We start from the raw sequence: 27,516 nt of genomic DNA on the forward strand, positions 1-27,516 counted from the left end.
TATATTCTAATTTATTGAGCATGACTGCATGAAAATTTGTTCTTTTTTTTTGTTTGTTTTTGTATTTGTCATGCATATTTCATCTCATTAAAGGATTTTTCAGTTCAGAATAATATAATCAGAGTAAGTGCAAAAGCAATTTTCAAAGGCTGAATTCTTGTAATGTATAAAAAAAAACACAATCCAAAAGAATCTTTCCCTATGTGAAAAGTTGTAGGAGCTCACTGTGAGACCAGAAATGAACTGTTATGAAACAGTTTTTTATCAAGCTTAATTCAATTTTAGAAGCCACACCCAGTTTGGATTGCAGCTTGACTTGTAGAATTAACAAAATCAGTTAAATACAACCTGTCTGACATGAAGTAGGATACAAGATTTAAAAATGTTTAAAGAGCTAAAGCAATTCAAAAACAGAGAACTGTAAAAATAAAAAAAAGGTTACTGACATTGATCATTTGTTAACAAGCAATTTTTAAGGCTTTGGCACTGAAAACCACAGTGAACACCACTATTCACAATCAGTGAAAACATAACACTGGTGAACATTCCTAGGAGTGGGCAATTTACCAAAATTAGTCCAAGAGTGCATTGATGGACTCATCTACAAGTTCACAAAAAATCCACAGAAAATCACTGAAAGAACTGCAGACCTTCCTTTCTACAGCTCAGTGTATTAAAAAGGGACCATGGAAAATGGCCTTTATGGTAGAGAGTGATAATCTAGATATGTTTTGCTTCTTTAGCACCTGGATAACTTGCCATAATTGATGGAACCACAAATTATGCTTTCAAAGAAATCCTTAAGGAGAATATCTGCTCACCATTTTGTGACCAAATGCACTTTGGTTATGCAGCAGGACAACGATCCAGAGCAAACCTGCAAATGTTAAAAATAAAGGAGAAAAAAGTTTTGGACTAGTCCAGTTAAGGTCTTAACTTAAATCTGATTGAAATGATGGGCTTTTCTACTTTGTCCCTGGAAATTTTATATTTCATTTTGCATATAACTCCAAACGATACAAATGGCAGAAAAATTTGGTTCTGTTGTGTACTCTATACATTTACCATTTTCTGACTCAAGAGACTGTCACATTGAAAGCGAGATATCAAGGTCATTCTGAGTCAGACAGAGCAAGCTGAGTTCTTCTTGCATCAATGAAAATGCATTTTTCTCTGTGCAATTTGATTTTTGTCTTTAACTTTAGTTTTTTTTATTCTCTGTCGTTCGTGCAAGAAATGGCAAAAAGCATTTTCTTTCAAAGACCAAAAAGAATTTCAGTTTAATGGTTTATGCATATTTGTTATGTAAAAAAATGCATTATATCATCTTCGGCAGTCATTAAATGGGCGCTTTAGAGTCACTTCTTCATTGGTCAGTCTTCGAAATGTCTATTCTAAATGAATGTTTCAGTATCGTAATGAGCATACTGAGTAACTATCCTGTGGTGCTCGTGTACCAACAGGAGACGCTGACAGCTCGTACATACTGTTTGTACATTTGTGTTTTGTGCGTTCGCCGGCTCACGTGGATGCAGCTACTGAGCCATTTAACACTCACGGACTTCCTGAAAGTAGCGCCCAGGTGTCTGTGTAATCTTTGAAATACGATAGTATTTATACATGTATATTGAAAATCTAAATTAAATATGATCATTTGTGCCTTTCTAGCAAAAATGAATGCCGTGAAAGTGGATGAATGTTGAGTTAAATATTATGAGCCGTTCCACCTTCCATATATCCCTCCGCTGGTTTTTGTCCCCTTTCAGACTGTTTTGGTCTTTTTGCTGTTAGCAACGGAAAGGACTCGAGCTAGCTGTAAACTCTAATTTGAGATAATCGATTTTTTTGTTAGGATTTCATATCACATTGACAAGCGGTGTGACGTTCATGTTATTTTGAAAGATACACTGAAGCGTGTTGTTTTTAAAAAAAAATAGTTTCCCCCCTCAGTTTTAATAAGATTTGTAGAGATTGCTAATTGGGCTAGCAGCTGTTAACCAGCTAGCCTGCTAGTCGCACGTTAGCGAGCTGTCACACTACCACACGCCGCCTCGTTGTCAAGAAGTTTCTGCTCTACAACCGATCGCTTTTAAAGACACCGTCTTTTATGGGATCACCATGTCAATGAAGGCCGGTGGAAATCGAGGCAAGCCCGGCGGGGGCAACGCAGCTGGTGCGGCCGCCTCCGGTGCTGGAGGAAGCGGCGGGGGAAGACAGAATCTGGGCAGGTCTGTGAGTTCCTAAACTTAGCTAAGTAAAAAACGCAGTTAACAGATGTGTTGTGTTCGGCATTTCGTGTTGTGGACACAAATGCGTCTAGTAGTGGTAGTTTGAAGAGATGACACTCCCGTTAAGTGGTCCAAAATTAGTACGTGTGTTATGCGGGCCGTGAGACGTTATGCAGCTTCGCTAGCTAGGCCTGCCCTCCTGCCTGCCTGCACGGTCCAGTAATGTTGCAACTTAAGGGGAACATTTCACCCGGTGTTTGTTAAATAACACACCATTGTCATTTATTATTCAATTAAACAGCCGAAGGATAAAAATATTAACCACGATTTTATATTAGTTTTTTCCTTTTTTTCCCCTCTTCCCTTTAGTACTGACGGTGTTCGAAGTTGCTAATATCAGTTTACTATATCAGACTGGTTCCGATTTGGTTAGAGTTAATTAGCCCATGTTTGTAATTCCGCACACTTGCGGTGTTGTAGCGGCTGCCCGAGTAGAGGCCAGCTTCCCCAACCAGCTGCGTTTATCCCAATTCAGCTGACTCCTACGTTACCGCAACATCACTGCAACGGGATTGACACATAAATGACATAAAGCATGTACTGTGGAGGGAGGAACGGGTGGTCATTATGCTGACCGGCTGTCAACCTTGACGTTGCTTTTCACGGGAAATTAGTGTCCTTGAAGCATGACTTTCTGTCCACGTGTAGTAGTGTGACGAAGCTTACACACAACACATGAATGTTGATATTTTTGTTTTTGTCGTTTTAATTTCTGTGGGCGTTTGTTTTCACCGGTCACTGGGGCCACTACCCATTTATGGCGCAGACTTGGTTCACTGTAACGCAGGTTTGAGCTAGAATGAGATGCATTCATACCTAACCTAACCCATCTTTTATTGAAAATCATGTGGCGAATCACCTCCATTACTAATACTATACCGGGGTATGTGTATTTTTTTTAATTATTTTTTATTTTTTGTTACTTACAACAAACCAAATGTGATCACCAAAATGTGCATTTTAGAACAAGAAAGTCCCATTTTTCTCACCAGATAAATTCAGTTTGAGCCACATGCACATGCCATTTTATTAGGTACACCTTGCTCATATTATGTTGAACCCTTTTTTATGAAAAGATACAACAAGGTGTTGTAATCGTTTCTCAGAAATGATCATAATATGCTTTCATAGAGTTTGCTGTAAATCTGGACACTGACATTTGAATGAATCCGGCAAAGCAGTATTTTTCAAGTCCGTTTTCCGGTCCAGTTTTGATTAGCCTGTCTGAATCGTAGCTCCAGTTTTTTGTCCTTGACTGACAAGGGAAACACTCGTTGTGTTCTTATGTGGCTGCTTTATGGTTTGACATGTGCGTTCAGTGATGCCACTGTTCTCTTTCGATTATCTCAAACCTCTCTGCCCATTTTATACAACTGTCACTTGTGGGATATGTTCTCTTTTTCTTGCTGCTCTCTGTAATTTGGAGCAATGTTTGTGTGTGAAAATCTCAGCAGACACACTCACCCCAGCTCAACTGGCCACTGCATTTAGAAATACATTAGTTTTCTCTTTCTTCCCATCCCGATGTTCTGTCTGCACTCCAGCTAGATCCCTAAAGACAGTTAGCTGTCATTTGTTTGGCTGATTAACTATTTGCGCTAACAAGCAATTCAGCAAGAGTACCTAATGGTAATAAAAATTAAAATGATGAGGTGTCTAACCCCATCAATTTCCGCATAACCAGAAACAAAAGAAAATAACTGCAGTGGGAATAGGAATGTAACGCAAACTAAAATTGATGAAAGTGAACCAGGACCGAGTACTAGTGGCTAATTATGATGTTCTGTATTGGATTGTTATGCGAGAATAACAACTAAACCATCTTAAATATTCTGCACTTAATTGTTTGAAAACCTGTGAGATCTGATAATCAAAATGTTCAGTGACCAGGATTAATATTATCAGATCAAGGTAGCGACTTTATTTCTCCGCAATTTATGCTTTCCTATGCTGTCAAAACATAGAATGTAAAACTTTATTTATGCAATATCTTTCAAGATAAAAATCACAGTGTTCTTCAGCTAACAGAGGATGAAAAATACATAAGACAAAATTTAATAAAAGCAGATTAAAAAAATTTAACTTTTAGCTGGCCTTTTAAAGGAAACCACTGAGTCTGCTGATCGCAGTTGAAGGGAGTTCCAGAGTCTTGGAGTTGCACAAAATAAATCTCTGCCTCCTTTAGTTTTCAGTTTTTTATGTCACAGAATCACTAGGTTTTGGTTGCAGGACCTCAGGGCCCTTATGGTGGTAAAGGGACGTCATAGCTCAAAGATGTAGATCGGTTCTGTGTAGCGTTTTCAAAGTTGAAACCAGGAAATTTAGATGCACTTAATAAACTTGAAGTTGGATTAGCAGAAGTCACATGACAAAATTTTGAAGATTTATTCTGGAGCCTAGCAGGAGCATTTTATGCAAACTGCAACCAGTTAAAGGAGGTTTAAATTAGACATGTGTAAAGTATATTGCAGTAATCCAAATGAGATTACTCGAAAACACGAATTAAGACTTCCATCACAGGACAAGAGGTTATAGAAGTAAGTTCTGCAATGTTTCTCAAATGGTAGCAACAGGATTGAACCAGAGAGCTGAAATGATTTTCAAGTGTAGGATCTCAAGTTATTCTGAGATTTCTTAAAGAATATTTAGCTACATAATCAAGAAATCCGGGCTGCACAGTTGGTAGAGCTGTTGCCTTGCAGCAAGAAGGTCCTGGGTTCGATTCCCGGTCCGGGGTCTTTCTGCATGGAGTTTGCATGTTCTCCCTGTGCATGGTGGGTTCTCTCCAGGTTCTCTCCGGGTTCTCCGGCTTCCTCCCACAGTCCAAAAACATGACTGTCAGGTTAATTGGTTTCTCTAAATTCTCCCCTGATGTGAGTGTGAATGTTTGTTTGTCCTGTATGTCTCTGTGTTGCCCTGCGACAGACTGGCGACCTGTCCAGGGTGAACCCCGCCTCTCACCCGGAACGCAGCTGGGGATAGACACCAGCAACCCTCCTGACCCCATTAGAGACAAAGGGTGTATAGACAATGGATGGATCAAGAAATCCAAGGATCAGATTTTTCTGAAGTAATTTTTTATTTTCTGGTGCAAAGACGATTATTTCAGTTTTTGGTTCCTGTCATTGAAGAAAACCGCCAGCTACTAAGCTTTTAATTGAATCGAGGCATTTTATTAAAATATACAGTTTTGGAACTTCATTTGGAAAAAATAAATATATAGCTGAATATCATCTGCATGAAAATGATGGGAGATGTTCTTAAAAGATGGCAATATGGGGCCAGCCCGGCCCCAACATGTCCATTAGAAGAAGTTGTGAAAGATTTGAGCAGATACAAATTGTCAGAAAGGCAAGTAAATGTATATTTTTTTGCTTCAGCTTTCACTAATTTTCATGTAAGGCAGCCCTATTGGAATTTAACATCAGGTTAGAAACCTCTGACTTTCCTACTTGGACCTGTGACTTCATGGGGATTGTCCTGTTAATGTTTCCAACCTGAAAGTTAGAAACTTAAATTTCTGAGGAAAAATAAAATGCACAATTACACCATATTCTTAAAATTTTGCATGAGAACGTTGTTTTGTTTGATACAACACAGACAATTGTCAGAAAGTTGGTACTGGGAAAACCTTCATTTTCTGACATGGGATTTTCTAGAAGAGGGGAAAGAAATTGAGGACCATTGATATAAACCATCAGCTTTTACCATTTTTGCTTAAATTCTATTTAATTAACTGGAAAATCAAAAATATTTTTGCACTTGCCTATTGTGAACAGCTGCATGAAATATTGAACTTGCAAATGCTTGAATTGCAAACACTTGCAAATGACTGCCATGATTTGCCAAAGCAAACATTAGAACTCTGCTTGGAAATAAAAAAAAAATGTTTCGGACTTGCTTTGTCCTCTATGTGCACCTTTGATAAAGATCTTCATGACCGCAGCTTGAGGTGAGAGGTGGGGACAGTGCAGTGATTGAAGAGCCCAATCCAAAGCCCTGATGGGTTCTGGATTGGGTTTAGATCAAACCGAGTGGATTGCTTTAGATGAATGAATCTTTTTCACCTTTTCTAATCCCATTTTGTTTTCATCCACAGTCGACCTATACAGTGCTGTTTTCCTTCATTTGTATTATTTTGTAGTTCAATCCAGACAACTGTGTGATTGGAAGCACGTTGCTGTTAATCAAGGGGGATCTGACGTCATATGTTTGTTTTTCAGGGGAAGACACAGTGGCAAAGGCCCTGCAGCAGTAAGTTGGTGCTCTATATCTGTCAGAAGTTTACTTTAAAACTCTTGCGCTTTATAAATGTTTTATCAACGATTGCATTTTGGTCAGAACCAGATGTCCAGAAGGTGATTTCTATTCACAATGTTTCTGCTCTTTAGGTCATTTTCAATGGTGTTTATGCAAATATGAGGATGGTCCATGTCTTGACTTCAGTGGTTGTAAGTTTTACTTCTCGTCTCTCTCAAATTTAAAGGCTATCTTTGTAATACTTGTCTTGATTATTAGTGGATGCCTGAACAAAAGCAGCAAAGGTACAAATAAAAATCTATAGGGCTCATTCTTACTGTAAATGACTAGTGTCAGCAAAACTGTTCTTTCGCTTTTGCCACATGCTCTTAGTTGAGAATGTCTACACTGCAGTAAACAACACTTTGAACAGCTTGTACCATAAAGAAGGCAGATCAATCATTTGGCTTCCAGCAGATGGGCTTGTTGAACTTGTTATTTCAAAGTGTACGCTCACATCGGCTCTCTGAGTGAGTAAGTCTTTCATATGGTGACCACTGACCAACTCATCTGTTCACAGGGGACCAAATGTGAGCTGAAAGTAAAAAATGGAGCTGTATATGAAGGAGTATTCAAAACATATGGCCCTGAGGTAAGGAAAACTGATGTCTAATATCATCTTTCTAAAGATTCTGTGGTATTAGTGGCATTTGATGGTATCTAGATAGGAAATGGGCAGAGAGAGACAAAGGGGCAGAAACGTCTGTAGTTCAGGAATTGGATTCCAGATGGTCTAGAACAGGGGTGGGCAATTAATTTCTTCAGGGGGCCGCATGAAAAATCTGAAATATGTTGGAGGGCCGATCCAGCAATGACTCAAATTTAATCTTGACTCATTATTCATTTTCTCATACCTCTTGTTGTAATAAAATATTTAAATCATATTCTTTTGTTAAGAAGAATATTCAGTAAATATTAATAAAAAATAATTTGTGGTTTGGCTGAAGTGAGAATTAATACTATCAAATTAATAGTTTAAAAAAATATCACATGTGAATTTATTTTTAACTTTTTAATCTCTCCACAATTGAAATGGTGTGTGTTATATTAATCAACTGATCAACTGCATATATGAGCAATAAATGGTTTTAAGTGTTGGAAAAAGCCTGACGAACCTGCAGTGCTGCAACTTGAAGGACTAACACAAAAGTACCTCCAATCAGATGCAAATGAATGGGAAAACAAGTACCACAAAGTACTTTAAATACAGCAGAAACTTAAAGAGGTACACACACACTAATATCACTTTAGGTAACATTAAAATAACTCATTACAAAATGTAATTACAAAATGAAACTGTAATGACTTGAAAACTTGTAAGAACCAACTGAAATACTACAAGGAATAGACAGCTTCAAGTATCTTTGTCCTGGATTCTCTTTAATAAACCAACTTTTTTTCCTGTGAGATTTGGACACCCATCTGTTGTCACGCCCACCAGTTTGTCCCAGTTCAGACCCAAGTTTTCCAGACACGCATTTACCTCTACTAAGAGCTCACTCCCTGTTGTTGTCCCTTTCATTGACCGCATGCCTGCCAGCTCCTCCGTGATGCTAAATTCTGCATTGATCCCGCGAAGATGAGCAGCTGGGCAGTGTCCCGTATGTCACAGCTCTCATCCAAAGCCAGGGAAAAATACCGGTACTCAAAATCATTCACGCTGTCTTTCAGTTGCAGCACCAGGTTCGTCGTCCTCAATCCTTCTCGTTACGTTTGCGGCGGAGAGGGAGATGTTCTCAAAAGCGTCTTTATTCTCAGGACATATTAGCACTGCTTAATATACTCTCCGTCAGAGAAAGGTTTGTTCTTCCTAGCAATCTTGTGGGATATGACAAAACTTGCCTTGACTGCAGCTCCTCTAGATGCCAGGCGTTTTGTAAAAAGTGTTTGTTGAGCTTGCAACTTGGCTACAGTACAGGCGACTCAGTCAGTGTGAAAAGTTCTTGTATCTCTTCTCGTGTTTGGTCACATAGTGACGGTGGATATTATATTCCTTTAACGCAGCCACCTTTTGACTTCAATAAAGAAATATTTCGCTGTCCATGCCTTGTTAAAAATGCAGAATTCGGAATCAACTTTTCTTTTTTACCGTGAGATGACATTTTGTGGGGATCGTGTATTATAGCATCACCTGTTGCTGTGCGTTAGCATTTCACGCGTGCATTCATAAACGGTCGTCAAGCCCTTTCAAAATATAAAGACAGCTGTGTCGCATGCAAACGAAAAATCGGTGTTTTGTTTTGACTGGGGGACGGGCGGTCTGGTCTAGAACAATGAGGTTGCTGCATTTATATCCATCTATATTCCTTTTTATAACTAATTCAGTCATCGTCTCTGTAGCTGGAAAAATGTTTTAAGCTTAGGCAGGATACCATCTTGCCAGCGCTCAAAATCAGCTTCACCCCCTGAGGTGGTTCCCATCTTATGTTTATGAACAGAGAGGAATCCGACTCCTCATGCTTTCTTTTAAGGGAAAAATCAGTCTGTATATATATATATATATATATATATATATATATATATATATATATATATATATATATATATATATATATATATATATATATATATATATATATATATATATATATATATATATATATATATATATATATATATATATATATATATATATATATATATATATATATATAACAACTCTGTTGATTTATTTCACAACATTTGCAATACTGCACATGTAACTGAAGGTCCTGTATTTATGTTTCCAATATCTCCCACCTTATAAAACTTTAAATAAAGAGAAAATGATTTTCAGTACAGAAATACGATGGTGGACATGTTATGAAATCTGCTATCAGGAGCTGTTCAGAAGACAGTCACTAACAGTGACAGTGTCTGAAGGAAAAAATGTCTTAGAAAAATTGTGTGCTGTGGCTTCAGAAGAGCCACAACACAGAGATGTATCAGGACATTTTCTTACATCTGTGGCATTCATTTGTAACCAGAAGAGGTGACTGCTGTGATTAAAGCACCCAGAGCTTAATGCAGTATTGTGCAGTACATGGGTAGACTTTTTAGTCTTGAGACTTTATTTCATTCATGTTGAGTAATACTCTTAATTTCTGAAAATGTTTTTTTATTAGCTGTAAGCCAGAATTGTTGATTAAAAGACATAAATCAGCAGCTTGAATGCTGAATTGAATTACTGAAATCAGTACATTTCTGTAGTATTCTATTATGAAGAAATGCCCCTCACTTTTTCATGTTTTTTTTTTTTTTTTTTTTGCCTTTTTGGTTGGTATTATTGCCTTTAACTTTATTTATGATTTGTATTAACCTGCCTGTCTCTTGCAGTGCGACCTGGTGTTGGATGCAGCCCACAGAAAGAACCCAGAGCCGAGTTTTGGCCCCAGGAAAGAAGATATAGTAGAAAGCATCATTTTTAAGGCTTCCGATGTTGTAGTGGTGACGTTCAAAGACGTGGACCCGAATTTCGCCAGAAAAGGTACCAAAGGCTTTTGTGTTGATTGAATACACATTATTAATCAAGCAGCAGACAATTAGGAGAACAAATGATATTGTATTTGCAAAATGCTAAAAAAACCCATAAATCATGCAATTGGCCATCATTGCACATGTGCAGTGGGTTGATTGTTTTCTGTCTTTCCGGCCCTGAAGTGACTTTGTCATGAGTTACATCTTGTGTTTCTGGCCGGTTGTGGCAAACCGATTTGATCTATTGATTTTTCTGAAGGTGGTTCAAGTGCAGGAAGGACACTTAAGGTTGAACGAGTCTGCTTCTTGATGTTTAACAATAAATCCATTAAATGTTTTTAATAAGAAAGCCAATGAATATTATGTTTTAGGGTAAATACTGTTGTCAAGTACAAACGGATAACAAAAGGAGAAGGAAAAGAACATTTTGATTAAAAGTTTTGACCCATTTGATGAAGATCTTGCATGTTGGTCAGGAAACTGTTAGTATTTTCGTTCTTCATTCTGTCTGTCCGTCCATCCTCTGACTCTCTCATTTGTGTGTCTCTTCTTTCCAATGGTCTAGTCTCTTCCGACACAGGTAATAAAGAACTTTAATTTTCTCAGAAATTTTTTTAAATTTTTACATGAATATACACACCTGGATCAGAATATGGTAGCATAGTTCTGCACAGTTTGGGTACATGCTATTACTAGTTTCTGCTGATCTGGAGTCTGATGCATGTCATTTTTTAACACCTTGTGTTGCCTTTAGATTGGATGTTGCTTTTAGTGGTAAAAGGGCCCCTTCAAGTGACTCATTGGCCACATGCTTGTATTTAGGTTTACTGGTGAGAGGGAGAAGGTGTGCGGGATGCTGTAAATAGTGAAAATATTTAATGTAAATATATAATTTTGCTTTAAAATTTAGTGGCATGTATGTTGTGAATGTTATTTTTATCTGCAGCACAATTGCTAGAGTAGTGGAGAGCTTAGGTTGAAAACGCACAGTGTGATTTCATTGAAAGAAACATGTTTCTAACCTATGTTCAGCTCTTTATTTTGTTTCTGATTATTTTTTTGTTGAAGAAATGCAGCCTTGCCTGAATGTGTGATTTGTCTTCAACCGAAGATCATATAATTAACTACAGTCTAAATTACCTGCATGTTTCTCAACACTCCTCACATTCTCTATTTGCAAATTATGATCATTACTTTAAAGAAAGTATTCACACCTTTTGACTGTTTTCACATTTTCACAATGAATTTTATTTAGATTTGATGTGATAGGCCAACAAAAGTAACACACTGCTGGAAAGTGAAAGGAAAATGGTTTCCACAATGTTTTACAACCAGGAATCTCTGGACAGTGGCATTTAATAAGATTTCTTCCATGGATATTTCACTCCATCCTTATTCCCATCAACTCTGACCAGCTGCTGAAGAAAAGCAGCCCCACAGCATGATACTTTCACTACCATGTTTCACTATAAAGTATGTTCCGGGTGACATGCAGTGCTCTCATCAGCCCGAAGCACTTTCTTCATCCTGTTTGCTGTGTCTCTGATGTGGCCCACTTTTAAGCCCATGAGTCATTTTCATTCCTCTTCACAATGATTCACCTCTTTATTTTGGTCTGTGGGATAAACACCCAATAAAATAAATTTAAGTTTGTGGCTTTAACATGAAAAAAATGTAAAAGTTCAAGAGGCATGAATACTTTTACAAGGTATTGTATATTTGATGCACAATACATTTATATGAGCAATGGTTACTGTAGTATAGCCCAGGCCTGTTAGTCCATTGTGTGTACAGTATTTGCCTCTAATTTTGCATTCATTAGAAGTTTTTGGATTGTTTTTAAATAATATTGAGTTGGGAGATCAAAGCTTAATTTATGGGAGTTCATGTGATCAATAGGCTTTATGTGCATAATTTATTTGTCTGATTGGAGAATAAGAATATAGGACCAGACTTGGGCTAACATGAGATTAGCTTTCCTTTCAAACATATTTTGTCTTTGAGCATGCTCGTCTTGAATGTTACTGGGCTGTAATAATAAGGTCAAGCAGTGCTGATGTACTGAGTTAATTGAATTTTCATTTATGTTATTAATAAGCTAATGTTTTGCTATAATAATGACCTACACAGCGAGGTAAGACATACTGTTGGGTTGGTTGTGCTGCATTTTTGCAGAGTCAGCTCAAGACATTGCTCGGATTCTTTTAAAAATAAGGGATATGTGTGATTATGAATAAATTAGAAAATATTGAAATGCATTTAGTTTCGGTATTTCAGTTTGAAAAGTTAAAGCGATATTTTATGTAGATTCATTCCACACAGAGATCTATCTCATGTTTTAAATGTAAACTATAACTAGTAATTGTTTTAAATAAGAAAATCTGGGCTTACTAAAAAGAGTCTGCATGCACTGTACTGTATGTGAACTCAACAATTGGTTGGGGCTCCTTTTGCATGAATGAATGCATCAGTGTTGCATGTCATGGGGGCCATTGGCATGTGGTTTGTGAAGCTCGGATAGCTTTTAGGTTCTCATCTCTCTTTGACAAACACAGATATTCCCTGTTAGGTTCACGTTTTGAATTTAATTACTGTAATAAACATTTTGATGATATTCTAATATTTTTTTTTATCCCTATGCCCCTATTCGAGTTGTTGCCGTGAGGGATTATGACTGAGGTGCTAAAGACACGAGTGCTTTCCTACTTGCACAACATGAAAGCAGCCATGTGAATGTACACTATCATGAACTTTGCACTCTTTAGGGATGCTGAGAACAATAAGGAAAACTAGATAAACCACTCATGTTATTTACCAGAGCTATTGATTTTCTGCAGTAGACTGATATAGTAGTTCAACATTATGATATAATCATACTGGGATGAACTGCAAAGCCAACTTGTATTTCAGAGCTATTCGTGTGAGTGTGAGTGATATTCCACATGTGTTATTATGTACTCTTTTTTTAACGTAGACAACTTCACAGATGCAGCAGTGAGCGGTCGAATTAATGGTGAACATAAGGAGAAAGATCTGGAGCCGTGGGACGGAGGAGACACTCACAACTCTGACAGCCTCGAGTCCCTGGACACAGATGTGGTGAGATTAATCATGCAAACGCATCAGACACGTTGATATCAGCTCGTCATAAATGGGGTAGCTTTTTCACAGGAGTGAATATGGTTGTCCTTTGTTAAAAAGCTTAGATGACAAATTTGCCTCGCTTTCCTACTTTGTCTCTACAATCAGTCAAACGGATGGGACCCAAACGACATGTTCAAGTACAATGAGGAGAAGTATGGAGTGTTGTCTACATATGACAGCAGCCTGTCCACATATACGTAAGCATCATTCTGTTTTTCCTTGTTACTGTCTGTGTTATTTGTATTAAAATATCTTAGCATTATCAATATTTATATAATATTGACTTTTGAGCTTCATCTCATGTTAAAATGTAATTTCCTCATCAAAAACATGCATGGAGTGTCGCTTTAGTAATTTTGGCAGCCATTTTGTGAGCTTGTGCTCACAAAGTGCTGTCAATTTCTACAAAGCTCGAGCTGAGCTTCTGCCTCACAAAGCACTTCTTCCCCATGCCTCCCCCACTCAGTTCCTCCAGACTAGCGGCAGCAGCAATTGACAAACACTTTGTGGAACTGCGTGTTTGCTAAGTTTATCATACAAACTACTTCTCAGTTGTAAAACGGCATCATGGATTTTTGTGATGATGTGCTGTAGACGGTGTTTCAGAACGAATAGGAGATTCTTAAAGAGACAGATGTCAAATTGAGAAGCTAAAAATTGTTTATATTATGTTTGATATGTACAGCATTTTCATAACAATAGGAAATGGCACTATATGCCTGGAAAATACATAATACCGCTTGTTTAAACCAATCTTCATGTAATAGATCTGCTGGTCATATGTTTATTTTTAAGTTTTGACCTAAGGAGACTCGCACTCAGTTTATCATTTTTGTGATTAGACAAAAAACAAAAACTTGAAGTCCCACCTTGTTTAGTGAGTCTTTGTCTTTCTGGACGTCGTTCTGCAGGGTTCCCTTGGAGCGTGACGACTCGGAGGAGTTTCTGAAGAGGGAAGCTCGTGCCGCCCAGCTAGCAGAGGAGATAGAGGCCAGCGCCACATATAAAGCTCGGGTGGCTCTCGAAAACGACGAGCGCACAGAGGAGGAGAAATACACGGCTGTGGTGCGAGGGGAGAGGGAGACTCCCACACTCAGCAGGTGAAATGACGTTACACACATCAAGAACTTAAAGTCTGAATACGTTTACTGTCTTTTCTTAACTACATTTAGCAGCTATTAGTTTGCACCAAACTCGGGTGACGTTCTGTGTTGTTCACCGACTCCCACAAAAGCTCATCAATATATTTGATCTATTTTTAAATAATGGAGCTTAACAAAATTTTATGTTTGTTGCTGTTTCATAACTGATTACTGTATGAACTGTCTAGTTGCTGAAATGTGTGACAAATAAACTTGACTTTTAGGAGACAGAAAATTTCAAGATTATTATAGTGTTGAACTGATCCTCATTTTGTGTTTGCGTGTCTATTTAGAGAGAACAAGTACATTCCTCCGGGTCAGAGGAACAGGGAAGCGATGTCATGGGGTGCAGGACGGCAGAATTCACCTCGACTGGGTCAGAGCTCAGCAGGAGCCTCAGCTTCTCGACCAGGACCTCATGACTACAGTCCCAACACCGGCCCGGACCAGAGGGTGGTGAACGGAGGTATGTTAACCAATCAGTGACAGATTACTCAGAGTACGCAGAATACTTTTAAGTTATCAAGCAACCTCGTTCCGACTTAATTCTGACATAGCAGTAGGAGCCAAGGCAGCAGGATTACAGCTCTAAAATGAACCTATTACATCAGAAATGAGTTCAAATGAACTCCACTTTTGGGAGTACAGCCAATCAGCTGCAAGTAAAATGAATTTCCCTCTTGGACTGGCTGCTTTGCGTGTCAAATAGCAATGTGTATTGTAAGTTTCCTAGCTGCAGTATTTTCTTTTATCTATGTATTTTAGATATGCTTTACAAAAAAGAAAAAATAGCTGAGTTTTCAGCAAATAATTTGGAGTTGCGTTCCTCAAAGAAATCTACGAATACTCAAAAGCAAGTAGGCTTTCCATCATAAAGATGAGCCACCTCTAAGCGCCGCCTGGACATTAATAATTCACAACGAATGTCCTCCAGCTGTAATTAGTCCAGATTGTCCTCTTGATGCTCCAACTTGATGATGGGATATTTGGGATCTTGGTTACTCTCCTCTAAATGCATTAGATGCTTTGCACTTTAATTATAAAAATGAACCTTTTATAACATTGAAAGTTGCTGTGATGACAAACTGCTATGATAGTTTGCAGGTCTAAAAGTGATTATCTGATGCTAAGTAGTTTTGCCCTCTGATGAGTCGAGGAAAAAGTTAGAGAAAAAAAACTCTTGAGTGCTTTTTAAAATGCTGCCAGGACTTTAAGCCAGTAATTGACTCTTCTTTTACCAGCACATGATGAAATGTCACATTGACCCGACCAAGATTTAACTACATTTTTTTCAGATTAAATTTTCGCATGTTTTTGTTTGTGTAGGACGAGTGAAAATCTTCCCTTTCATTTTGTGAACTGAATGTCTGGAATATTTTATTTGTTCCCTCAATTAAAAATGATTTTCTGCTTTTTATTATTTGCTCCTGTTTAAATCAAACTTCCTGTTTTGCTGCTATGTTTATTAACTCCTCTCCTTCCTGTTGCTGCTGCACATTTGTGTTTTCTCTTACTCTTTGTTATCCTTGATCATTTGTCCTTGCCTTTTTTAGGTTCATCCCATTGGCCCTCACCCTGTCCGTCTCCCTCCTCTCGTCCCCCCTCTCGTTACCAGTCTGGCCCCTCCTACTTGCCTCCCCGGGCAACCACGCCCACCAGGCCACCCTCCAGGCCCCCCTCTCGGCCTTCCAGACCTCCCTCTCATTCATCTCACCCCTCCTATCCCTCCTCTTCATCCTCCTTTTCTCAACATGGCCCCACGTCACCAGCCTCCACTCTGCCCAAACGCATGTCCTCAGAAGGTAGCCACATAGGTTGAGCCCGCCTGGGCAAAGGCATGAGATGGAGATTGAGGGGCCGACCTTGGCGTTGAATTGAATTTGAATTGTCAAAGTTGTTAAAAAAAACATTTCCTAAAGGTTGACAAAATAAATAAATAAATAAATCCTTCCATGGATAAATTTGCCCAGGTGTTTTGTGGAACAGAAACATCTGGAAATTGCTTCTTCTGATTTGGGGTCTGACCTTAAACGCCCATTTTAATGGCAAGAATTTGGTTGTGACTCTTTATCAGTGTGTGAGGCAATTTCACCTCGGCATGTGGGTGCATCAAGGTCTGTGTGTGTGTGTGCTGTTTTTTCCGCGTCTCTGTTGTTTTAACCACATGAAGAGAACATGTGAGTTTTCACAGTAACCTGAGTACGTCTGTTTCAAAGTTATTAGCTTAAATATGGCTCCGCAGTGTCTGTCCAAAACCAAGCAAGTCTTCCGTCATTTTAGCAGTCTGATCTGACTGTGGCACTTTTCCAGTCCTCATCCCTCTAGGTTTTCTTCTTTCTGTGATTCATTGTTGAGTTTATGTCTGGTTCACTTGACAAGACGAAACTCTTTAATTTGCTTGGAAAAACCCCCCAAAAATAACTTCTGACAAACACCTGCTCTGAAAGAACGGTGCTGCTCAAAAGTATTCATACACACTGAACTGAATCGCAAACTTAATTGTATTTTATTGATATGCATACATATGCACAGCTTTGTTCACATCTTCTTTTCCATGGTTTGTTTGGTTTCCATTGAATTAAATGAAGTTCCTCTTTCTTCCTTCCTCTGCTCCTTTCCACTGATTTATTTTCTCATCTCCCACTTCACTCATTTGGGCTTTGAAAGGCTTGATGTGGTGTTTTTGTAACATGACACTTTGTTCTTTACTAACACGCATGTCCTTGTTGTTTGATGTGATATTTACATCTGGGTTCACATTGACACAGATGAGTTTGTATTTAACGCGTGTTTGACGTTTTACGGGACCTTTGTTCACAGGCCCTCCGAGGATGTCTCCTAAATCCCAGCGAACGCCTCGTGCTCACAGAGTGCCGCCGTCGCGGATCGGCTCGGTCTCCACCGCGGTGGACTTGGGTTCCCACAATCCACCTGGAGACGTTTCGGCAACGCCTCCAGCCAGGAGTAACTCCTCTGGAGGAACCTGGTCTTCAGTGGTCAGTGGAGGTAGAGTGTTTTTCTTTACTTGTAGGGATTGTTTGGACAGCCTGATTCTAAGGGTGTTACGTTATCCTTAAGCTTGGAGTAATTTTATGTATTTTTCTGTCCTCAGCTCACAGACCTCGATCCCCGCGACAGAACAACGTGGGCCGTGCCTCCCCCAGCTCTTCCTCACTCTCCTCGCCCCAGACAGGAACGGCTCCTATAGAAACTGTTACGACGCTGACGTCAGCTTCCTCTCCTACTGCTGCTAGCCCGGCCCCCAACATGGTTGGCTCTCCATCAGGGGATGGTGAGATTAAATGTCAAAGACAAACTTTGAAACATTTAATTCAAAGTTGAGAGCATAATTGCAGCTGGAAGCAACCAGCAACTTTGACCAACTTCTCAGTTGCTTGAAAATGAATTAATGTAGGGTTTGTTGGCAGGGCCAGGTTTAGAAGGATTAGGGCCCCTGGGCTGGAGCCAGGTGTGGTGTGCATGTAATGTTTTAGCTATTTAATTACAGAAAATTAGTCGATAGGTCGGAATTGGTTAGTTTAAAATGTATGTTGGACAATAAAAAAAACATTTTGTTTTAAATTAAATGCAAATCCAATGATATTGTAAGAGTGAAAATTGGAGTTATGAAAATGTAAAATGTTTTGGAAATGTTTTATTGTGAAAGGCTCCCCGGAAGGAAGTTGTGGGGTAGAGCGAACGTTGGGTTACAGCGGAGTGTGGTAACGGCTGGGTAGCGGAGTCTTACAATATTAAAACACCACAGCTGAAATGAGCCTGAGTTCAAAATGAGGTGCAGTTTTTGTAAAACCTACATTCGGCAAAAAATAAAGAGGCTCAGGTTGTTGGAGTAAAGGGGGTTGATAACGGATGCACACCACACTTTTCAGATTATTATTTTTTTTTGTGTGAGAAAAGTTCAACAAGTATAAGTATTTGGACAAACTTTCTCTCCTGTGTTTTTTAATCTTTACAGGTAAAGAATGTCGTGTCCAGGAGACGAGACAGTCATCTCCCTCAGCAAATAATGAGAACATTAAGTCTTTGGATAACTCTCCTAGCATCTCAAGACCAGTCTGTAAAGGTACTTTATTGTTATTAGGTGTGTGTTTCATAGATGTTTTTATACATTGAAAGAGATTCTGATTATTGACATAACCCGACTCAATTTCTCTGCAGGACCTCCTTCTATGGCCTCCGACCACAGAAAACAAATAGATAATTTAAAGAAATTTAGTGTAGATTTTAGAGTAAGTATCCTTGTTAAACTCAACAAAAACCTGTCGCTTCGCCAGATTACATAATGAAAATCTATTGCACCTGTTTCAGTTGCAGTCCAGTTCCAGTCCAGACCCTGCTGCCTTTGACCAGATGACCAAGCCAGTCAGAGACTCATCTGACAAGCCTAAAGATCTTTCCCTGGACAAAGCCGCCGCAGCGGGCCGAGACGGCGCCGAGGACGGCGCTGCAGGGCTGGCTGCTGGCGGCTCCGGAGCCTCGCTTGCGTCATCTGCCAGTAAACCCGGCAGCCCTGCTGCGCCGTCTCCATCCTCCTTAGAGCAGAAGAGAGGAGGGCAGGATGTGACATCACAAGGAGTTCAGACAACCCCCATGTCCACGCTGAGTGGACCCAAACATGAAGAGAAGGAGGAGAAGAAGGAGGCGGTACAAGAGTGAGTGGACCGGATCGATTAACACTGAATTAATTGTGATGAATCGATTATTGAAACAATCATCAACTGATTTAGTGATCGATTAATTGTTACAGACTCAAAAAGGGCATTCAAAGCAGAAATTAAATCAGAAATGTACAAGAATACATACATTTTACACTTACGATGAAAAACATTCTTAGTCTGTAAATATCTTTTATCCACAACTTCTGAAGTTTTAGCTTCACCTGGTTCAAATTCTTTTTTTTTTAAATCTCCTATTAAGCACCTTTTGCTATCCAAATATTAATCAGTTTAATTAATAGTTTCATTTTTTTTTCATGTTTCCATTAAGTTTGATGTATTTTTGCTATGCGGAGGAAAACAAACATTTTTGACCTGACCTTTCCTTCAACATTTTGTTTGTTTTTCTGCAGTCAAGTAAGAAAATCAACCCTGAACCCAAATGCTAACGAATTCAAACCCAGGTTTAATACACAGGTCAGTATGTCTGGATGTAGCAAGGTCACCCAGTGAGTCCAGAAAAAGCCTCACAAACTGATTTCATTCTTCTGTTTTTCATTTTTTCCTTTTTCTTCAGCCTAAGCCGGCCAACACCCCGACGCCTCCTCGGCCTCAGGGTCAGCCCAGCCCCTCCATCATGGTCCAGCAGCCGCCGACGGTCTACAGCTGCTTCCCTCAGATGTATCCGCTGACGCCAGTCAGCCCCGGCGTTCAGGTGAGATGCACACCTGCATGCTGGAACTGTTGGATCTGCTTTCATTAACTATAAATAAAAGTTAGCTTAAGGGTTGTCAACAGGTGCAGGTCATTTCGCTCTTTAGCCACATCTACTCTGACAACCAACAGCTCAGTTATTTCCTTTGTTTTACTCACATCCTGCTGTAATAAAATGAGATTACATGACTTCAGTAAACAACATCTACCAGCAGAAGATCATTTTTCAAAATCTGTCATATTTTATAGGAATGAACTGATTCAAATGGTGATCAGAACCACAGTAAATGGTAATGATATGGTGCAATATTTTAAGTTGATTTTGTGGAACAGAATTTAATCATATGTGAGATTTTAGCATTTTTATTGCAGCTTGTCTTGAATCTTAATTTCACTAGAAAAATGTGTTAGTTTGGCACCGTTTTAGTTCATTGTTCTGAAGCTGGGAGGAGTAAAATGGGAGTATTTAAGTACAAGCTGACCAGAGGGGCAAGTTGTAGAAATAAATCACAGATTAATAAGAAGGATTTAGAGATTTAACATAAATAATAATAATAAAAAAAACTCCCCTCTGAAGTTTGTGTGCCTGTGAATCATTCCTGACACACAGATAAGTTTTGATGTTAACATCAGGAACAAAAAAGGTCAGAAACATGTAAAAAAATAAAAAGATGTTGCAATTTTGTGATTTATTTGTACAAATAGAATAAAATAAGTGTTGGGGTTCTTAAAACACTTTTCAGTGTTTGTTATATGTAATGTCATCTATCCTGTGTTGCTTTAAGAAAAACTTGGTGATCCAACATCAGACGAGTGCAAACAATAAAGAGTGGTTCTTTTTCCCTTCTCTCCCCCTCCTCTTCCTCCTTCTCCTCTCTCTCTCGCTCCATTAGAAAAGCATAATATGGAAGGTTTGTGAATTTTTCTAAGATTTCTACTTTTTTCAACCCTTGTTTTTGTTCATTTTATTTAAGCCCAATCTGTACTTAAATAATTTTGCTTGCTTGTTGAATTATGCCATCAGATGTTGGTTTGCCAACTTCTTATTGCAATTCCTTTGAGCCGCCATCACAGACGGACCTTTAACATCATCCTGTTTCTGTTAATTTATTCTGTTAACAAACCCAAAACAAGAAGGTTCTCAAGCTTCTTTTTTTGCGGCACTGCACCTTACGACAGGAATGCATGGTGTATATTGTTTAGAAATAATAGCATATAAGCTAGCATAACTGTGACACAGTTTTTATAATAGAAAATGCATGTGACCCAAGGTAAGAGAGATGCTTTTTTAAATGTTGAGGGGATATTTCCAAGCAGGAAAATGGGTTTTACCAAACCTTTACATTTTAATTTCAAAAATTATTTACAGTGAACCCTCGCTATAACGCGGTTCACCTTTCACGGCCTCGCTGCTTCGCGGAGTTTTTTTTCCCCACAGTGCATTGTGTTCTGCATCCTGATTGGGCAAACAGTCTCCGCGCTTCTTCTCTACCTGTGTGCCAGTAACATTACAGTATTTAAATATACGTAAGACAGCTTGGCAAATTTTGGCAAATATTTTTGCCCAGAAGAAAAAGAGAGTGACTACAACTACCGATAACTTTGTTCTTCTATCGAAAAGCCACACCTGCACCACAGGCTTTGAAAGAAAAAGACACTAGAGAGCAGCGTCACAGTCAGAGGAACAGTGAAATAAACGAGTCACAATTTGTCCTACTGTACTTCGTATTGATAATTAAAATGATTATTTTACTGTAATTACTTGTAAGAAAGCGTTCTATTTGTTAAAAAAATGCTTAGGCCTGGAAACAGGCTTTGTTCTTTGGTTTCAATGTAGAGTATTTAATTATGCTGTATAATAATAGTAAAAAATAAAGGTAACTACTTCACGGATTTCACCTATCACGGGTTCTTTTTGGAACTTAACCCCCGCGAAAAATGAGGGTTCACTGTATTTAGATTAACTTTCTATTTTACATTTGCTAAAAAACATTAAGTATAAACTTTTTTTTTTTTTTCTTCTCCAATCGCCTCCCTCCTTCCAGTCTCCAGCTGTGTACCAGGTCCAAATGCCTCACATGGCAGTGAGCCAGTCGAAACCTTACAGACCAGGTAAAGGTGAGAATAATGCCTGCTTTCTTCGCCATTCCCTTTATTTTTTCTAACCACTTCCTGCTCTTACAAATTTGTTGTATAATGCAAGTGTCAGTCTGTTTGTTCCATTAATTTGTGTCTCCAGCCAACATTATCTAAACATTATAAAATGAGCATTTTCCGCTTTTTAAATAACAGATTTTTTTTTTCCTAATACATGGAAACGGTGGAGCAACTTCTGATATTTTTACTTCAGTTATTAGTATATTTTTGTTTATACTGGATTAAGGTTATTTTTTCTTAGGTATTTTTAAACCATAATTTTCCTCATAAAATTATAATTTCCTCATAATTTTGAAAGCATTAACAGTAAAATCCTACAGTAGGAAATTAGGATGTTTTCACGCAGGATAGTCAGGTGGACTTGGGGACCAAAATTTCAACATTTGTTACATTTTGCTTTCACACTGCACTGTCAAACTAATTGAAAAATCTGTTCACCTCCTTCACCTGTGGTGGCGCTGCACCAAAACTAATGAGGGAAACGACGCAAAAAGGACAAATTATTTCACAAAATATAAACAAAAATGGAGTGGTGTCAGATTTTAGTGGTTGTAGGATTTCTCTTTTGTCTTTGTCAAAAGACCACAAGCCATTTCTCCCTCTAGCTTTAGACTTGCATGTTTGTTTTGGCTGAATTTACCCAGAATGCCCTGCACTGTAGTCTGCTTCCTGCCTTTGTAACTCCAGTCTCCTTGGCATTCACATATTGATTCGAACCGCACCAGAGTTCACTTCAACTGAACCGAGACCAGAATTCCCTGTTTTGGTCCGTGTGTCAGAGTTTGATTGCACTTTGACGCCTCCCCAAACGAACTAGAGTTTTATTGAAACGAATTAAACAAGACTGCTACGACTCTACTAAACTATGATCAATAACTTGACTTGATTTACAGGTCAATAATCTTTCTCTCCATATAATCTACCAATATGAATTGTTAGTACCCAACATGCCCCAGCAGAGGTCTGACCAGCACCACCCGCCCGGCACGCCCACCATGATGCACCCAGCGACCGCAGCAGGACCGCCTATCGTAGCACAGAACCCCGTGTACTCGACGCAGTACTTCACCTGCAGCCCGCAGCAGTTCACCAGCCAGCCGCTCGTTCAGCAGATGACACACTACCAGTCACAGGTGCAGACTCGCTTTTAGAGGAGGGTCTTGTCAGGGCGCCGGCCGCCATTCCTCACCGCTAACACTCATCCTCCAGGCGCAGCACGTGTTCAGTCCAGTCATGCAGAGCAGCGCCAGGATGATGGGCCCTCCTCCGCACGGCCAGCCCAGCCTTGTCTCTTCTTCTACTACGCAGTACCCAGAGCAGACACACACTATGTATGGTGAGTAGCAGCTGTCAGTCTTTATATGAGCTCACTGGTAAGTATGCATGGTCTGGAACAGAATGATGACATATGATTACCTTAGGTAAAAATGTCACACTGTTAGGATGACAACTCTAAAATATGTAGTTTTCATTTTCTTTATTATGCTTTCTTGTTGATGCACTGGCAATATTTTTGGGCTGATCTTCACTCTTTGACATGACCTAAATTATGGGCGTCTTCAGTCAGAAGCTTCCTCAGATTCAATGGAACACAGACCTCGACAGAAAATCTTTCCTTCCAACAGCCATTATTATCTACAATAACTCTTTGAAGAATTTGAATCAACATGAGACACGACAGAATTCTGACCTGTTTCTGCCAGGCTGCTCTAACGGAACAATTAGGATTAACGTGAATTTAACTTCTCCATAATCTCTATAGTCTGTCAACTTTTTAATTGTTTTTGGAAGTTGTTTTTAGATCTCAATGTGATGCTGAATTTTCATTCCTCTAGCATTCACATTTATACTTGCATACCACAAACAAGCTATACTAATAGGACAACTGTGGTTGTTCTCTGTGATGACAGGCCTCTTTTTATTGACCTAATATATTACCTTGGGAGTTTTTATTGGGTTTTAGATTCTGAGTTGGTGTTGACAAAAAGAAGACTAACTATATATAAATTGTTTGCATGCAGTCAGAAATCACAAGTACCAACAAGTTTATATGAAAAGCACGTTCAGCTGAAGAGCTCCTCACAGACGCAGGTGGAGACACTGTGTTTCCACCTTTCACTTGAAACTCATCAAATACACTATCCAAATCCAAAACACTCATGCAGACAAATTGCGACTATCCTCATGCTGATATTTGTTTCTCTAATTCTAGACACTAATGGCAGCATTTTAATTTCATAAACTTCACCTTAAATTTGGTGACGTGTCGTCTCCTCTGGCTGCCGCCGTCTGTAAGCAGGATTTGCATGTCGGGTAACATGTTGTCTTCTGAAGGCAGCTGAAGTATTCCCAGATAGAGGGCAGGTGGGGATTTTCGGGGACTTGCTTGAATTTGCCGAGCTAGTAGATATACAGAAGTGGTGATGCTGCAGCTGCATGTGAATGTTGGGATTTGATCTGCACTTTATCTCTGACTAGACATTAAAAACTCTTATTCTGCAAGAACGGTATGACGGAAAACTTTAGTGGTTTTGAAACTTGTCTTAATGCCATTCCCTCGTGTTAAGCCGGTCATTGCTTTTAAATTGCTTTAGAATTTGTCTTAAACTTCTGCATATGTTTCCATTTGTTTTACTTTTGTGCAACCAAAAGTTGCACAAAACCTTTGGTTGCCCATGTCCAAGAGCGACATGGGCAGATTTTTGCTCATGTCCCTCTTGGAACTAAAATCTAGATCTCAGTGGGCTGTTACCTGGTTAAGTAATGGAAATAATCAAAATAAAATAATTAATGTTTTGTTTTGTTGCACTGAGAGGCAACAGGAAGTTTTGATTCTGTTCCCTTGCTGCCTCAGTGTCACCAGGGCCGATGCCTCAGCAGTACCATCACCCCAGTGCCACCCTCCACCCTCACCCACAGCACCCGCAGCCCTCTGCCACCCCTACAGGCCAAGGCCAGCAGGGCGGCCCTCCACAGCACGGGGGCCCGCCGAGCCACCCTGCAGCCAGCCCGGTCCAGCATCCTCAGCACCAGCAGGCAGCAGCAGGTGACCGTCTCCCCCAACGAGCAGCTGAGTCGGTTTACACTGTGTTCACACCGCTGATGTGTTTCTCAGCGGCGGCAGCAGCGCAGGCCCTGCATCTGTCCAACGCGGCGCCCCAGCAGCAGATCTACTCAGCCTTGGCCCCGACGCCCCCCTCCATGACGCCCAACCCTCAGTCCCCCCAGGCGTCGTTCCCCTCCGCCCAGCAGACCGTCTACATCCACCCTCAGCAGGTGCAGCATGGCTACAACCCCAACCACATGGCCCACATGCAGCAGGTAGGTCGAAGGGGCGACCCGGGTCAGAACCGGATTTAGTGCTGACACTGCAGGAAACCTTAATTAAGGATGTTTTTTATGTTTCTCTGACAAACTAACAAGTTTCACCCTCATGGATCAACTGGTTGCCTCCTTTAGTTGTCACTTCACTTTTTCTGTCGTTTTTTCCTCTTCTCCTTTTCTGTCTCCCATCTTTCTTCCTTTTCTGTCTCTGTCTCTCTTTTTGTTTGCTATTCTTAATTTCTCTTTCTCATTCTCTTTCTTTCTCACTATTTTTTTCTCCTCTTTCTTTGTCCTTTTCTTTCTTTTTTTCTTGCTCTCTCTTTTCCTCTCTCTTGCTCCCTTTTCTTTCAGCTGAGTGTTTGTTCCCTCGAGGCTTTGAGCTGGCTGTAATAAAAACCCAGGTGACATTGTGCAGCATAACTTCACTCCAGCCAGGGTTATAAATAGTGGCTTCATTCTGCTTTCTGTTAGCTGTAATTAAATTGTTTTTTGTCGACCAGTCATCTATTTCTTATTGATTGTGCTTCCAGAAAGCAGAGAGATGCTTTCAGGATGGCAGCAGCTCTAATTGCTGCCATCCTGAAGCTTCAGCTGTCCGTCCCCTCATTGTCCTCCCTCCCTCTCTCTCTCTTCACCCCAGGCCCATATGCAGTCCGGTATCGTTTCATCTCACCATCCAGCCCCCACCCACCCTCCAATGATGCTGATGGCCACACAGGGTCCTCCAGGTGGCCCCCAGCCACCGATGCCCCAGACAGCCCTGAACGCCATCCCGGTGTCCTCTACTACACATTTCTCCTACTTGGCGCATGCACAAGGTAAACTCATCAACATGCTAACAGGCTTGATGTTTCCTCTACAATGTCAGCAGCATCCGCCTCCCTGCTGCTATTTTAGGTAATTAATGCTAAATGCTCACGTTTGGTCAGTATGTTTACTTCAATTTGATCTTTTACATATTTATTTTAAAAGCTCCTAAGTCCTGAACCATAGGAGCTTAAGCAGCTGCTATGGATCAAATGTTTTTATATGTCTACTCAATCAGCTGTCAGAGTGATTGATTACTCGATAACTAACATAATTGTTTATAACAAACCTACAACTAATCTCAAAAGGCCTCTCACTGAACACTGTTGCTGCATGGTTTTCATGTGTTGGAATGGCCTAGTCAAAGTTCAGACCAAATAAGAATGAGTTGTCCAAGACTTGAAAATTGATGATCAGATTCTTTCTTTCATCTTGACAGTATGCTCTACCTTATATAGGTTCATCACTAACTGTAAACATTCCCATGGGTGTCAATACTTTTTCTAATCTCTCTAATGAGTCGGCCGTGGTTCTGAAAGGTGGAGGATTGTACTACCAGGCCGAATCGGGTCATTGTTTCTCTCCCTGTTTCCGTCCCTGACTCCATCTTTGTGTGTCGTCCCTGCAGTGCAGCCTCATCATCATCAGCAGCAGCTGTAGATAGAGGGCGCCGGCGAGCCGAGGGACCGCTCTGCTTCACGCTTCTCAACCAGAACCTCCATATTAAGGCAGAACGAGAGACATCCCTCTCTCTCTCCCTCTTTCCCTCCATCTCTTCCTCCACCCGACATGCTTCAGATCAGTGTTTCTCTCTACCCCCCCTACCCTCCCTCCCTCCCAGTCAGACTAGGCAATAAGTGAATGTTAACAGGTTGATGCAGTGTTTTAACGAGAGGTTTAACAGACAAGACGTCTCCTGTTCGGACCCTGATCCTGCGTAGTATGAGGGGTCGGCTGAAGGAGTTAAAGAGAGCGTTGCTAGGAACTGGAACTGGTATTCTGTCTGCACCTTGTTTTGGAAAAGAAATCCTCCAACTTCTAGACAGTATTAATATTACTGTTTGTTGCTGCTGCTTCTGCTAAGTGCTGCGTTTGTTTCCAGACTACAAGACAAGTTTCTAACCAAACTAAAAACCGGAAAAATGACCAGAAACGTCCTGTGAGAGGAATGAAATAATAATAATAAAGCAGCCAAGAGGACAGGAGAAATGTTATTTATAAAACAATAACGGCTGAGGTGATCAGATCCCACTTCTCACCTGTCCCTTATGTAACTTTTAAGTTAAAACTTTTACTTTGTAGATAATATAAATAATTTAAAAAATGAGCAAAAAAACTTAAAAACAATAAAAAAGTTTTAAAAACTGGACGGTGTCTCTGTGGTTTACTCTTTATTTGGATGGTTTTGTCTTGTTGTTTTAATGTTTCTGAACATTTATAAAAGTTTATAAAAAAAATTAAACCTCAGTTTAAAGGTGCATCTCAAAGTAATTACAATCAATTTAAACG

General features: G+C 39.7%; 1 protein-coding gene across 13 annotated transcripts; it reads left to right on the forward strand.

The window, feature by feature from the left end:
• The first annotated feature begins 1,760 nt into the window (after positions 1-1,760).
• atxn2 (ataxin 2) lies at positions 1,761-27,376 on the forward strand. 13 transcript variants are annotated; one of them, XM_044110512.1, is made up of 26 exons: positions 1,761-2,228; positions 6,512-6,542; positions 6,680-6,739; positions 7,108-7,179; positions 9,903-10,053; positions 10,609-10,623; positions 13,018-13,142; positions 13,293-13,384; positions 14,099-14,287; positions 14,623-14,795; positions 15,883-16,131; positions 17,150-17,335; positions 17,442-17,621; positions 18,306-18,413; positions 18,509-18,579; positions 18,659-19,002; positions 19,419-19,482; positions 19,583-19,720; positions 20,613-20,630; positions 21,765-21,837; positions 22,816-23,009; positions 23,086-23,212; positions 24,731-24,922; positions 24,992-25,197; positions 25,841-26,018; positions 26,636-27,376. In XM_044110512.1, the coding sequence occupies exons 1-26, from the start codon at positions 2,119-2,121 to the stop codon at positions 26,665-26,667; spliced, it is 3,378 nt and encodes a 1,125-aa protein (XP_043966447.1). In that variant the 5' UTR covers positions 1,761-2,118; the 3' UTR covers positions 26,668-27,376. The 13 variants fall into 13 exon arrangements, with proteins under 13 accessions (XP_043966447.1, XP_043966448.1, XP_043966450.1 ...); XM_044110513.1 differs by having other exon boundaries at positions 21,765-21,831; positions 26,636-27,370; XM_044110515.1 differs by having other exon boundaries at positions 13,030-13,142; positions 26,636-27,370.
• Positions 27,377-27,516: the final 140 nt, after the last annotated feature.

This window comes from Gambusia affinis, linkage group LG03, assembly GCF_019740435.1.
Source record: "Gambusia affinis linkage group LG03, SWU_Gaff_1.0, whole genome shotgun sequence".
Classification (NCBI taxonomy): domain Eukaryota; kingdom Metazoa; phylum Chordata; class Actinopteri; order Cyprinodontiformes; family Poeciliidae; genus Gambusia; species Gambusia affinis.